Source organism: Urocampus carinirostris, chromosome 3, assembly GCF_059441175.1.
Source record: "Urocampus carinirostris isolate Australia breed hairy pipefish chromosome 3, RoL_Ucar_1.0, whole genome shotgun sequence".
NCBI classification, from domain to species: Eukaryota; Metazoa; Chordata; class Actinopteri; order Syngnathiformes; family Syngnathidae; genus Urocampus; species Urocampus carinirostris.
This window is the reverse complement of record NC_142351.1, coordinates 52,867,526-52,882,365: the sequence shown is the minus strand read 5'-3', so window position 1 is coordinate 52,882,365 and position 14,840 is coordinate 52,867,526. Positions and strand designations below refer to the sequence as shown.

At 40.8% G+C, this 14,840-nt stretch overlaps 1 protein-coding gene across 2 annotated transcripts; it reads left to right on the top strand.

The window, feature by feature from the left end:
- The first annotated feature begins 1,142 nt into the window (after positions 1 to 1,142).
- On the top strand, positions 1,143 to 14,341 carry samd10a (sterile alpha motif domain containing 10a). 2 transcript variants are annotated; one of them, XM_088332419.1, is made up of 5 exons: positions 1,143 to 1,649; positions 6,979 to 7,166; positions 12,798 to 12,966; positions 13,037 to 13,183; positions 13,261 to 14,341. In XM_088332419.1, exons 1-5 carry the CDS (start codon positions 1,637 to 1,639, stop codon positions 13,281 to 13,283), a joined length of 540 nt encoding a protein of 179 aa, XP_088188545.1. In that variant the 5' UTR covers positions 1,143 to 1,636; the 3' UTR covers positions 13,284 to 14,341. The 2 variants fall into 2 exon arrangements, with proteins under 2 accessions (XP_088188545.1, XP_088188544.1); XM_088332418.1 differs by having other exon boundaries at positions 1,150 to 1,649; positions 6,976 to 7,166.
- The last annotated feature ends 499 nt before the right edge of the window (positions 14,342 to 14,840 follow it).

The window sequence follows — 14,840 nt, the reverse complement described above, 5'->3', positions numbered from 1 at the left end:
GTCAGCCAGTTGCAGTGCACACAGAGACAGACAACTCACTCGCTCATTCACACCAAGGGACAATTTTGACCAGCCAATGAATTTGAACCCATGACCTCAAAACTGTACCACCCGTAACTATCTGGTTACGAATTATAGGTACAAATTAAAAATAGGTTGAGTGCTTGTCTTGGGACTGAGAGTTTGCAGGTTTGATTCCCGCTCTGACAACAAACGGCTCAAAGGACAGCGTTTAAGTACTCCCAGGGATCAATCTGTCAACGCGTTTCAGCTGGTGTCCATGGGCAGGGCCAATTGGGCGCTGTGGCGTCCGTGACAGAACCTGGTGCCACACGACTGGGTCCAATTGGGCGCCATGGCAGCCGTGACATGAACCTCTGATACCGCTGAAAAGCAGGCATACCTTGTTATCATTGTGTTAGTGTGTCTGTGAATTGGTAAGTGTGAAGTACATTGTAAAGCGCTTTGGTAGGTGTCCAGTGACCGGTTAAAGTGATATACAAATGCAGTCCACTTACCATTTATGATGCGAGTATACATGTTAGAACGAATATCAGAATATCAACAGGGAGAAATTAGATTACCTCGTACTCTGTGCTCAAAACAAATGTATTCAGTTGTATGAAGATGTTGAGATTTGTCAATTTAATAGTGCTCTTACTCATGATATTACGGTAAGACGTTTTACATTGTGTGACGTCATTATGCATGCACCATATTTCATTTTGCACCCTGCCCACTGCCCGATGATTGCTGGGATGGGCTCCAGCACCCCCGCGACCCTACTGAGGATAAGCGGTGCAGCTAATGAGATGAGATGAGATTGCCATGTTGTATTGAATGGAGGCGTGTCCTTGTTTGCTTGCTGTTGAGGAATAAATATGCTTAAAGGCTGAAACACAATGTCCTGCTTATCTTCTCACGCATGAGGAAACTGCACACTCTTACATATCCTTAACAAAAGGTATGTATAACGTCCCAGCCTAAATCAATTGTTGTATTCAGCGTTGTGTTGCTGGGAGAAGTGGGGTAGTTTGTGACTTCTGGAGCGTAGGTGGAACTTTCAAATTGCAACAAGCATGGTGTTTTTTGATCCGCTTTTAAAGAGTAGCGGAGTAACGCACCATAATGTAACGACATTTGAATTATAAAATAGTATCAAGCACGCGTTACTGTAACTTACTCCTTACCGAGAAAAGTAATTGCTTTCAAGGAACGCGTTCCTTTGTAACGTCGTTCTCATCAATCACCACACAATTGTTAAAAAAAAAAAACAACATAAAGCATGGCAGCAGCATGTACTTCGTTTGGCGCAAGTCTACACTTGTTTCCCCGCCCCACTGCACTTGATTGTCAATGTTCACCGGCGGCTTTCATTTCAGGCTCGCCTAAGGCTGCACTTTGAGAAACAGAGGCACGTTTTGTGCGCGCGCGTGCTTGTTAGTAATTGTAAACACGTCCAGAAGCGAGCAAGTGACATTCAGCTGTGCGCGTCACCGCGATCTGCTTTGGGAAGGCTTGTCTGCTTGAATGCATCGCTCGGGATGGGAGCAGAGAGGATGCGGGAAGACATCTCTGCCGCCGCCGCCCGTGACCATGAGCGACCTCCTTTAAATCCATGCGGTGTTGATGTGCCATGGCAGTTGATGGTAGGTTCGTCTACCTTCTGTCTGTCTGCCTGCCTGCCTGTCTGTCTTTCTTGACTCATTGTTACTAAGCACATATTTGTCACTTTCATTTATTTTTGCTTTCAAATTGTTCGAGAATGGTGCCTTGAAAAGCGTGTTTGCATGACATGTCTTTAGCATACGCACATACATGCCAATTGCCAACCCTTTGATATTTGAAAGAATAGTCTTATTCATACATGTCAACCTTACAAACTGTCGTATTTTCCCTTATAAAATCCAAAATAATCTCACACCATATTTTTCGCTTTCAAACGTGTTTATTTCTGTAGTTTAACATGTTATATAGTACATGTGTTTCGTTATATCATATAAATTGTTAATTAACATTTTCTCTTGAGATACTGAGTTGCTCGACATGAATGAGGTTTATTATAAAAAAAAGTTCAAAAATGAAGTAGCTTGGACGTAGAAGGAAAAAATACATGCACATATAATTAAGAAGAATAATACATTTTCTTATTCAAATTATGAATTCATTTTCTGCAATAAATTATTGTTGGTAATATACTGATTAAAGGGATAACCACAAACCTGTCTTTTTTTTCTCCTTTTATACTTTTTTTTCTTAACTTCTTTATACACATTATAATACGTAATATAATGCATCAAAGCATAGGAGCCGTATGACAGCCGGCTCTCTTTAATGAGTTGAGCCGAAAAAGCTGGTTCTCTAAAAAGACACGGACTTCCTTTCACTACACAACTACCACATGATTTCCGAGGCGACAGACGCATGCACACAGCAGCATCAAACCGCTCGCTTTGTTTGCAACGAAAAAAAACGATACCGAGATAGAGTCTACCGCGGCGAGCTCGTTTGACTTGCTTGATTTGCCGTTTCTGATAGTCGGTGTATACCGGATGGTACCCATAATTGACAAATTTGCGTTTTTCCGTACAGATTTTCTACGTCTTAAAATGCACAATAAATGTACTTTGTACGGCAAAAACGTACAGGTTGACAGGTATACTTTGACATTTGAAAGTATAGTCTTATTTGGTAACGCACGTTATATTTACGCGAAAAGCATGATCCATCTCTAGAACAGAAAACAAACGCCATGTCCTTGTTTAAAACCGAAAGGGGAAAACAGAAATCCACGCACAAAGACATTGTCTCGCTTAAGAATAAAGCAGCCATAGACTAAATATTAGTTTCAAGTCAAGATTTTATTTGTTGTTGTTTAAAGGTACAGGTCGTATGAAGTGTCTTTTTAAAAGGTAAAAGTAGAATATATTTTCCATTAAATATGTATTAATGTAACGACCCTCAATCATGCGCGACACAAGAGTTCACAGTCACTCGGTTTATTGCCTGCATTCAGTAAACAAAACAATACAAAAGTTAGTGCGTCTGTGCAAGACTGCAATCATCCAAACTGATATTGGGCACAGCTTACTTTTAGCACGAGGTGGTTGGTACGGCAAGCGCAGAAGCCCATAAAGTGCCATACGAAAAAGACAGTCGCACACGCTCATGGCTTAACAAATGAATGCGGTACCAGAATTTTAACAGTAATGCAACAAAAACATAGATTTTGTGAGATTTAAAAAAAACTCAAAACAACCAAATTTCAATTCCAACAATGCCCAACTGAGTTAAAAAAAAGCCTTTATATTTCCCCCCATTATTACTATCTGCTTTTATCTGACTTTTAGCACCAGTGCTACCGGATTCGCAACATATTAGGAAGCAGGAAAAGAGGAGGGATGGAAAGTGATTTCATGCTTGCATCCAGGTTATTTTTTTGTTAGTGTAGCCTGAAAATGAAGAAAGTAAGAGAAGGACTGTTTCAAACATAGTCCAAACGCCAACCTGATCCCCAAAAATAAAAAATTAAAAGTACTTGAGAAATTAGCTGACTGAGGCTGGAATCATGGATTTAAGCCAAAAGATGGCGGCAGAGGGTAGCAACATTAAAAATTGTGTCGACAACCTATGATTTTTAAAAGCGGTCCAATTTCTTTAAAAACAGTAGGTGGTTTTAAGGAGCGAAAAGCATTAGTCTAATGTGTAAAGCGGTTGAGTTGTTGTCATTAGGGTTTTCTGCAGTAATGGACGCGTTAACTAGACTAATTAGACTAATAATCTTTCTTTAAAAGAACGCCTACTGCTTTTTAAGGGGCGGCAGTAGCTCAGGAGGTAGAGCGCTCGTCTTGGGATCAAGGGATCCCAGTTCGAATCCCGACTCGTCCGTGTTACATGTCGAAGTGTCCTTGGGTAAGACACTGAACCCCTGATACCCCCAATAAGCAGGTTAGCGCCTTACATGGCTGCAAGGCCGCTATTGGGAAATGTGGAGCACATTGTAAAGCGCTTTGGGAAGTCATTGACTTGAAAAGCGCTATATAAATGCAGATCATTTCATTTCATTTTAATTAAAAAAAAATCTACCGCTTTTTTAAATTTAAACAACAAAAAATGTTGACTTAAGACTAATATTTTAGTCTCTAGCCACTTTATGTTACGTGGCGTGGTGGAACTGGAAGGGGTGACCGGACCAGAACGGAGGCAGGAAGGGAGAACTCATATGCGTTGACGATCATAAGTTTTATTTAACAAAATAAAAGTCGCCCAATACTCCGGGACCAAAACAGAACAATACAGAGTTCCTCCGGCACGAACTCAACAGGACAAGGCATAACAGACGGAAAATGTTTAAACCTAAAACAGGACAAGGCATAACAGACCTGGGATTGTGTAATGAGCCAGCGCCCGCCAAACCCAAAATCCAGCCTTAAATAGCAGACCAGCAATCAGCTGATCTGCTGCAGCTGAGTTCGGGGGCGCGGCAGACTGGTAGCCATGGCGACCGTGACACTTTATTTTGAAGTGAGACTCTTTTTTTGTGACTAAACTTCTGTAACAATTGAATTCGATATCTATTTTGGTAAAAGTTTGCCACTTATGGTTTTATTTAAACCCATGTTGTTTTTGCCTTTTTTAATATTCTGGAGACGGAATTTGTTTAAATTAAGCGATAAAATCTACTGCTCTTTAATGTCAAAATGTTGACATGCATGTTTTAGGTATCCAGAGAAGAAAATGCAGCTTTGTATGTTAACACTCTCTGGTCTATGGCAGATACTCAAAGTTGACAATTGTTAAAAGAGGGGTGTATCATTTAAGGTGTCCTTGAATAGTTGAAGGATTCTTTATTAAGTATTGCTAACAATGCCCAATAGAGTTCAAAGGGCCCTTATGCTTCATTTTCAATTGCGCCTATTTGCTTTCATTTTATTTTTATTAGACCTGTTCGGGGCGGAACACAGTAGCTTTAAGGAAAGGGAGCTGGGGGAGTGCTGGGAAGGTGGAAACGTCATGCTTCTCCCTGCAGTTATTTTTTTAACGTCCATAAAAATGGTGAAAGTAGGAAAAGGCCTGCTTCTTGTAAGGTCCATACGCCAACGCAAACCCCAAAAAGATTGGGAAGAAGATTTTATTCGAGCGCGTCTAAGAAATGCATGTATTTGCACCCAAAATCACATATCACTTTTCAAATCCTACACCCCACCCTTAAGAGAAAATAGGAGACTTCAAGATTTTAAAAGGTTTCAGAAAAATTTCACTATATTTCGGATAATTTTAGCTTTGCCAGACCAGGAAAGGTTTTCAGGGACATGTTTCAAACTGAAACAACGACATCATTTTTACATAAAACCTCTGCAAGTAAATATCCTAAAGTTTGAGACAAAAAAAAAGGGACAGCCGCCCCCTCCCAAACACACACACATCCTATAGCCAACGTGTTGGATATATCACACCGCTTGATATAGCAATTTAATTTATTTATTGACCAAAGTCATTACTCAAAACACTTATCTAAGAAAACGTAGTACCAGTTTCTGAAATAAAGTCTGACGCCCAGAGCAAGCATCTTTTACGTCGGACGTACAACTTACAAAACGTCTCCGCACGGGCAGACAACTTTTTCAAGGGACGAAAAAAAAAAATGTTTTTATCAAATGAAACGTTTGCTTTGTTCCGATTTCGGAATTTTCGTTCGGTTTGGAAATTTCGGAATTTTGGTTCATTTGGCAATTTGCATACTCAGCAGCCAATCAGAAGCCTGCATTGAATAACTTCGTGCTTCCGGACTTTCTTGAGCGTTATTAGGTCTTGCATTTGCATATCATTTTCCCAAGTAGACGCACAGAGAACACAAGAAAAATGAAGAAGTGGTTGGGAATCAAGCCAAAACCTCAGCCCCAGAAGAAATATTCAAAAGAAGCTAACAAAATTGATGACGCTACAAGACGTAAACGTACATTAAAAGCATCGTGGCTTGTAGCAGACGACGCAACGCAAACAACCCAAGATTAGCAAATACAGATATATACTGATGACAGATGGAAAACAGAGATGTCATATACATGCAATGAATGTTATAAGTAGATTTATAATAAAGTTAATTTTAAAGTGTTGTTCTGCTATATATTCTGATTATTGATCCTTAATACTTTGCAACAATGTTTTTTTTTACGATTAGTTGTCTTATTGTGTTTCAAGTAGTGGAAAAATGGGGCATGCAACTTTATGGCTGGGCAGGCAACTTTTCAGAGTTGTCTGCCCTGGTGTCCGGTAACTTTTTGTCATGAGTTTCAGACACTGGTAGTACCAAATATAATTAAGTAAAATTGCTGTAGAAAGTAAAAAAAGTATCTTCCAAGGAAAAAAACAAGCAAAAAAATATTTATCATACACATGAAGAGATAAAACTACTTTGTAAGCTGCAGTATAATTCATAAGCATCAAGATTATATATAGTCTTGTGTGCTTGTTTAGGTGGTGGTCCTGGGGAAGACACTGTCTCTGAGCCTGATAGTCTTTGTTTTAAGGGAACTGTAGTGCCTATCACATGGCAGCAGGTCCAAGAGGTGGTGGCTTGGGTGAGAGGAGTCCTTTGTAATGTTATTGGCTCTGCTGTGGTATTGCAAGTCGGTAGTTTTCTCGAGACCTCCGCAGAGAACAGCCAATGATTTTCTGGGCTATTTAATATTAAGTCAAGTCAAGTGGTAAATGGTCTGCATTTATATAACGCTTTTCAAGTCAATGATGACCTCCCAAAGCGCTTTACAATGTGCTTCACACTTACCCATTCACACACACATTCACACACACTCACACAATAATAGCGGCCATGCAGCCCTTAATCACAAGAAGAAAATGTTAATTCTTTGAAGCAAACTTTGCCTCTAGGTCGCTGTGTCTCGCTTGCTTGATAGTGTACAGGTAGGCAATTCCCGATGACCCCACATACTTTGTGGGCTTTTCTCCGCACAGCAGCATCCAGTTTCAGTTTCTGTCGACCAGCCGTTGAATTCCGAGCCCTGCCCAACAACTTTAGAGAGCAGCTGAGCGCTCGCTCAGGCGGTAACCTGACCTGGCACAACGGCCGAGGCCAGAAAGAAGCCCAGACGCAAGCGGGCCGGCCCGTCAAGCTGCTACAACGGCCAGGCCTGGACTCCCAACAGGTACGTCTGCACCTCAAACACTTTTTTTTACCATAGTCAATATACTGATGTTGGAAATTGACTTTTCTTATTGGCGATAATTTCAAATTAGGACTTAACCGTTAAAAAAAATCTCCAACATTTGTTCTTATTTCAAGTTTATAGTTTAATATGTGAGGGTTTTTTATTTCAAGTCACATTTTGAATTACCTTATAACTAATTCTTCACTTAATCCTTTTGTAAACGTCATTGAAAGGGGGGTAAAAATGCATTCAGTGGCTTTGGGCGCGTACACATGGCCTCTTTTGTGGATGCAAAATGGAGGCCATTGTCTCCCCCTCAGGCTGCTGAGAGTGTTTGCAAAGTAGCGCAGGCCAAGCCCGCCGAACGGCTCGCTGAGCACCACTTTTTTCATGCGAGAATTGAACATTGCCTGGTTTTCTTACGTTGTCTCAACTGTATTTGATTGCCAGATGAAAATTCTGCAAATTTAATGTAAACAATGTCAATTTCATGATCTTCAAGTCCCCTTTACTAAACGATCTCTTTTAAAGAGACAACGTGCGATATTTAGCACGCCTACTGGTATTTAGAGCCCCAAAGTGTTATATTTGACCACTTGATGGCACTGTGTTGTCTGGTAAGAGCAAGTGGTACATGATGCCGGACAAATATGGCACCGATCTCATTGGGGATTCCATGGTGTAAAAGATATACAAATATATGGATCTTTTAATTTTTGTATTAAAATTAACACTGGTGTGATAGTTCATGTATTTTGCCTAGTATTCTTTTTTTTTTCCTGGATGAAAGTTTTTTTTGTACCACTAGAAGACACTAAATAGTACACTGCTGCATACCACACCGTGACGCTGTATGCCAGAATGCTCTCCACTTTGGATGAGCCTCACTTAGACTGAGTTACATAATTATCTGCCATCTTGCTGCTCCAGTTATCCAGGGGAAAAAACGGCTTGCAAAAGGCTTGCCAATCAAATGAGAAGAAAAATGATACGGTTTGCTCACTCTGATTCTCTGTAGTTCTGTATTCTTCCTTGGGCTTTTCAGCACTCATTTTTGGTTGCACAACACAATACATCGATTAGCCAAATAACACACACTGTCCCTTTAAATCATCAAGTTTGCTAACAGCATTTTTCTCTGTGATACATTTATTTTTGTCAAGCCTTTTTGTATTCACTACCAGGGATTTTAAAGAAGATTTATCCCTCCATTTTCAGGCTCCTCACACCACTTTGTAGGCAATATATTTGAACGTCATGGTGAATTTTTTTGTACATGAAATAGAAGTTATCATGAATAAGATGCTCTGTTGATAAAAACAACGCCTGTCACAGGCAAAGCAACCAGTCGTGTTCTTTGCCGCATTTTCAGTGCATCCAAAGACTACAGTTGTTGTCTTATCTATCAGTTATTCAAAGAAAAATGACTTGTGTCTAAATGTTTGTCTGTTTTACCAGTAATAGTGCAATTGTTTGAAGTCATCTTTACAATCATGCTTTTTAAAAGAGCTTAGTTCAGGGGCAATTTTAAGTACATGGCTTTGGGGGTGCTTTTGCATCCAGAGTGTCTGGTTATTTTTTTCATTTCATTTGAAGTGATTTAGGATCATTTAACACTGTTCAGGAGCGTCACTGATCATTGTTGCATTCGATTAAATGCACATTAGATGAGAACTAATATCTGTTGATGATAAGAAAGTATTGGGTTGTAAAGTAGTTGTTCAACATAACCACTGTATTACATACTCTCACAGTAATACACCGGAGCCTGCACAGGCTGCCGCTATGCCGCATCTAGTCAAGTCAAGTCATTTTTATTTGTATAGGCCAGGGGTGGCCAACCATTCAGCGACTAAGAGACAATTTTTCGTCTGTGTTACTACAAAGAGCCACATCATAGTTGTTAACGGGGGCGAGTTGATTATTTTTTTTCTTTGTTACTGAAAATGCCACATTATACACATAAACATCTTTTAATCATGTACGCACGCATACACAAATCTCTACTCGACTAGATCTGATGAAAATAACCACACCAACATGATAATATCAATAATTTTCAACAGTTAACATTGTGAGCACTGTTCCAGATCCATTATCGACTTGAGGTCTGAGAGCTTGGGATAGTCCTTGTCCTTCTCTTCCATGAACAGTTTCACTGGATCCAAAAGCTCAAAGAAGCGAGATAGTACCTGGCTTTTTGACAGCCACCTCACAGTGCAGTGCAGTGGCAGGTCACCTGGAAGTCCTTGGTCCAGTTCAGCGATGATATTCCTGAATATCCTCCGGTTAAGCGCATGTGTGCAGATGAAGTTGACGATTTCCATCACAGGTTTCATGACGTTGTCAAATTTGAGTGATTTAGACACGAGTTGCTCCCTGTGGATGATGCAGTGGAAATCCCAAAAGTCTGGAAATGTTTGATCAGCTTTGTACAGTCCCACAAGCCCGTTCATTGATCCGATGATGGCTGGCGCTCCATCCGTAGCTCTTGCAGTTAGTTTGTTTGCAGGTCAGTGTGCAACTGTTATTCAACAGCTGCATTAATATCGGATATTCTTCGTTCCATACTGTGGCGAGACAGTTGAACATCTGATTTGCTCTGTTTTAGTTTGTTGTCTACAGGAGCCAAGATTTCAAAGGCGTCAATGACGCATTTTTAATGAATTCTCTTTCGTTGTATAGCTTTTTAGCCCGTGCTATGTTCCAAGCTAACTGAAACGAAGCAAGCGTTACGGTCTCAGAGTGTTTCATAATTTTTTTGAAAGAAATGCTGAAACTGTTTTTCTGCTTTGCTTTTCGTAGTCAACAACTTTTTCTTACTAAGTTCAGTCCCTTTTGGAAATTCCTGTTCGATGTTAGGGTGGAGTGAGCTGAATTGACGCTGAAGATTTGAAGCTTTGAATGTGCTAATGCCGCGTTACGTATAAGGCAGATAGGCTTGCCATTACGTTCAATAAAATAATATAAACTATCCCATTCTGGCAAAAACGTCCTGTGTTCTTCTTATTTTAGTTTGGCTGTGCCTTTTTACCTGCCATTTCAAGAGGTAATTTCACATAAATTGACTACAATACATTTTGTCAAACAAATATTTTCTCGTCGCTCGTTTTACGTCACTAAAACAGACATTCATTGTCGGAGTGCCATCTAGCTGTAGGGAAGGCAAATTACAGTGCCGGCTAAACATTCTTGATGCATGTCATGTTACAGCTTCGAAAGAGCCGCATTAAACAAGTTTATAACAGCTCCTAAAGAGCCACATGAAACTAGTTCAAGAGCCGCATGCGGCTCGAGAGCCGCGGGTTGGCCACCCCTGGTATAGGCCTAAATCACGAAGAGTCTCCATCCATTTTAACAAGATACTTTTAACAAGAGATCGTATAGTGGATTTTTAACGTTTACAATGAATTCAACATATTTTTCTTTAGTCTGAATTTTAACCAACATCATCCTTTTTAATATATATGAGAAAATAGAAAAAAGAACAATAATGAGTATAAAAACGGGTACAATTTACCTGCAAATGGATGTACAAATGTATTGTGATATTCTAAAATGTATTTTATGTAAATTGAAAAGAAAGCTCTTTGATATGCTTTGTTGGGGAGTCTTACCAGAGAGAACTGCAATGAGATCAAAGAGATCAAAGCCAGCAGAAAAGCTAATGTTGTGACTCATCCATTTGCAGTAACTGTAATAAAAACCTCATCATCCAGTCCAGCGTGAATGTGGATCTTTGGTGGGACAAGTACACCGCGGTTACAGTGACATTAGCCAAGCAAAAGAGGAGTGGGAGCTGTGCTAGGAATCAAATGGACTGAACCATTTCGGGGCAATTTAGTATTTCCGACGCTGCTTTGTTAACATTTTCGGGGTGTGCATTTTTATATCTAACGTCTTTTATCTTATTCAAGCCTATCTTGTCCTTTATTAAAGGAAAAAGTTAGGGGAAAGTCTTAAAAATGCTACAACCTTTGCGGGTGCTTGAGTTTATTTTGGGGGTGCTTGACTAGCTGGTTACAGCCATGGCTTAGCTTAATAAACGCTAGTTGCATAACTATCAGGAGTATACCTGGGAAAACAAACTTAACATATTTTACGGACTATAAGACACAGCTAAAAAACACAATTGGCCAGAAATTTGAGTGTCCCTTAAGAACAGGTGTGCCTTATATAAATGAAAATGGAGATGAAAATTGAAATGCATAGTTACAATTAAACAATACCTCACTACCTCACGGTAACTGTTCTGCCTTTTATATAAATAAAGTAGTTTTAGAGTGCCCTCTTTGATTAACAGGCTCATTTTATTATTGCTAAAAGGAAACAAAAGACAAGCAGCTCAAATGCCAACTTTTGAACTTTCATTACAAATTATCTTTTGTTGTAACAGTGGACAATAGTCATCCTTAGGTATGAAACATATTGTAATTTCTACAATGACAATTTTTGTTTATGGTAACGTTTTGTACAGAATGATGCACTTATCTTTGTATTGTTGTTGGCTTAGTCTATATCTGTACAGTGAGCAAGCTAACTGGTCTTTTTTGTAATTTGTTTTCAGTTTTATGGCAACCTTATAAGAGTAATGGTTGAGGCCATTTGTCAGAACCAGAACAAATGGTAGACCCAAACGCGTAACGTTTCACAACAAACTTTATGGTATGGGAAAGCAAGCGCCAGCGATCCGGCGATCACTGGGCAGGAGGAACAGGGAGCTCACGGGATCAGAGCGTGGTCGGAAGGCGGCAACGAGTTGAGTAGCAGGGAGGGTCGATCGGAGCGTGGTCGATCAGCAGAAACGGGTTAAGTAGCCGGGACGGGCGATCGGAACGTGGTCAATGGGCAGAAATGAGTCTAATAACCAGGATGGGAGCTCAGAGAGTGGTCGGTGGGCAAACACGGGTCGAGTAGCCGGGGCGGGAGATCGGAGCGTGGTCGAAGGAAGGGAAAAGTCAGGGAGCCGGAGACGATCAGGAAGCCAAGGGCAGACGAGCAGGATACATATAAGGACAGGACAGACGGGAGCCAGAGTCAAATAGTGCTTGCCTTGCATGTAGGGCGGTTCCCTGACGGACTGAGAAGGAGTAAATGGAAGCGTTGAGTTTGAATAGGAGGGGAACCAATCGGGCAACGGGTAGCAGCTGGCGCCAAAGAGTGGGCACAGGTGAGGGCAATGGGCAATCACGACACCATTGTCCAAATAAACTACAACTATTGAAAATAAGTCGGGTTATACGGAAAGTGGTTCACTAGCTGTCAAGCTGGCCAAAAAGTGAATAATGCGAAGTGAATAGAGCATAGTAACTGTGAATGAATTAATTATTTTGGTGGTGAAAACAGATGTTATACTGTTAATTTAGGTTCTATGAAACTTAGTATTTTAATTTAACTGTATTTATCTGTTTTCATCCTACTCTAGCTCTTACTGTAGTTTTAAATCCATGCACCTCCTAGTCCAGTGCGCATTACATATTAAAAATGTAAAATACTGCACATTATAATTCAGTGCTCCTTACAGGACAGAATACATGGTACGGTGCAGGATCCCCCTTTAAAAGCCCAAGTTATAAAGTGGTGAATGTGCACGTGAGTTACCCCCCTTATGTCGTTGTTTTTGCGCAGTATCGTTGTAGCGACAATTACAGCATCTACAACACCAGTCCGGCGCAACCGAGCCTGGCGCGACCGGCGGTGCAATGGACACAGCAGGACGTCTGCAAGTGGCTGAAGAAGCACTGTCCCCATAATTACCTGGCCTACGTGGAGGCCTTTTCGCATCACGCCATCACAGGTAGGCAATCCGTTGCTGCTGTGTAACAGTTTGAATGCCCAGAATGATTTGTGACCATTTGCATGCGGAGGCCGGGCACTACTGCGGCTCAACGCCGACAAGCTGAAGAGGATGGGGTTGGTGCAAGAGACGCTGAGGCAGGAGCTGCTCCGTCAACTTCTTCAGTTGCGGCTTCAGGAAGAAGGACGCAACTTACAGATGCTCAGTGATCGCCGAGGTCCATTTGCACAAAACTGCCACACCAACCCGGTGAAGACGCCCATACTCAATACTGTGTCTTTTTTTCTCTTTCAGGCGTCTTTGAAAAGAAGTCATAAAATGACAGCCAAAAGTCCAAGGACGTTCCAGGGGATGCATTTCACAAACACTCTCAGTGCGCAGACAGATGACGACAGTGTCCGTCGTATTTTTTTTTTTTACAATTGTTTATACTTATCCATAACACTTAAGGCAATTAGAAGACAAATAAAAGAGTTTAGTGGTGTCAGTATCTTGCACCCAACCTACCCCCAGAGGGCGCCAACCAGGTTTCGAACTAGACACACCTGTGCCTAATCTCCCCACCTGACAGTATTTGCCCTGGCCCCTTATAATGACTGTTTGAACAGCACATGGAGTCGGATCATTGCAGCTGCTATCCTGTCTTTTGTTACAATTTCCAGTTTAGTTTTTTTCAGGTTTAGTCTTTTGGCTAGCTGTTTTTTTGCTTGTTGCTCCTGTTTTTAAGGAAAAATACCATCCTTTGTTGAGCACAGCTGTGTCCATTCCGGCTTCCATGCATTTGGGTCCATCTCTGCATATGTGTCAGAATGACCCAAACCCCAAAGAACCCAGCAGGAAGCTCAACATCGTGGCGGCAAGGAGAAAGTCCTTAGGCCGCTTCAGTTACCTTGTCTTGGTGGCGAGGTGAAGGTACCCCGGTGGTTCTGTTATCTTGTCCCAGCGGCGAGGAGAAGGTCCCTGTCTCAGTGGCCAGAAAAGCCCCTGTCCGCTCCTCACCCTGTTTCGGTCCTCTGCTACAATGGCAGGTTTGGTTTTTGTTTCTGGTTTGGACGCTTTGCTGGTTGTTTTTAAGACCTTTTTTTTTTTTTTTTTTGTGTCTGTTTTTTTGTTAAATAACACCATCCCTTGGTAAATACACCTGCCTCCATTCCGGCTTCCCTGCATTTGGGTCCACCTATGCAAATGTGACAAGTGGCTGTGAAGTTTATTGGCAGAAATAAGAATTGACTGACCTTTTACTGTTTATATTCTGTAGAAACTACTTTTTACCCAGTATTGTAAATCAGATAATTGTATTTTGGCCTCCTAATAAGATTTTTACTTTGTCAAGCACTAAAACTAAGTCCACAATAAAAAAAAAAAATATATATCACCTCAAGCGCCCACGCACCAGCATAACCCAGGAGCATGAACAACCTTTATGCACCTGATATTACCCATTCAGCATTTCTTAATTTAAAGGTACATTGTGTAAAATTTGACTATGAGATGGCATTCTATTGTTTAATGCAATTGAAAACCAGTGCCAAATGAGCAGGGCGAGGCGGCAAGATGCCAGACACACATGGCGGTGACTACTAAATTTGGATTCCACTCTAAAAAAGAGATACATATTTCTAAATAAATATTTATGAAAGTTAGCATTGGTATGATACTTCATGTGTTTTTATTCAAATCATTTTTTTACTGACTGAAGGTTTTTGTAGCACTGGGAGGCACTTAAGATTTACAATGTCCTTTTAAGAAACTAATTTTGAGATTGTTTGGGGAAAATATGTTTTGTCTTGTGCCTGGTTGAACAGCGTCAGTTTTTGCCGTTATACAAAATTGATCTGTATTACCCTTTATCACGATTCAAGGATCCTTTAATC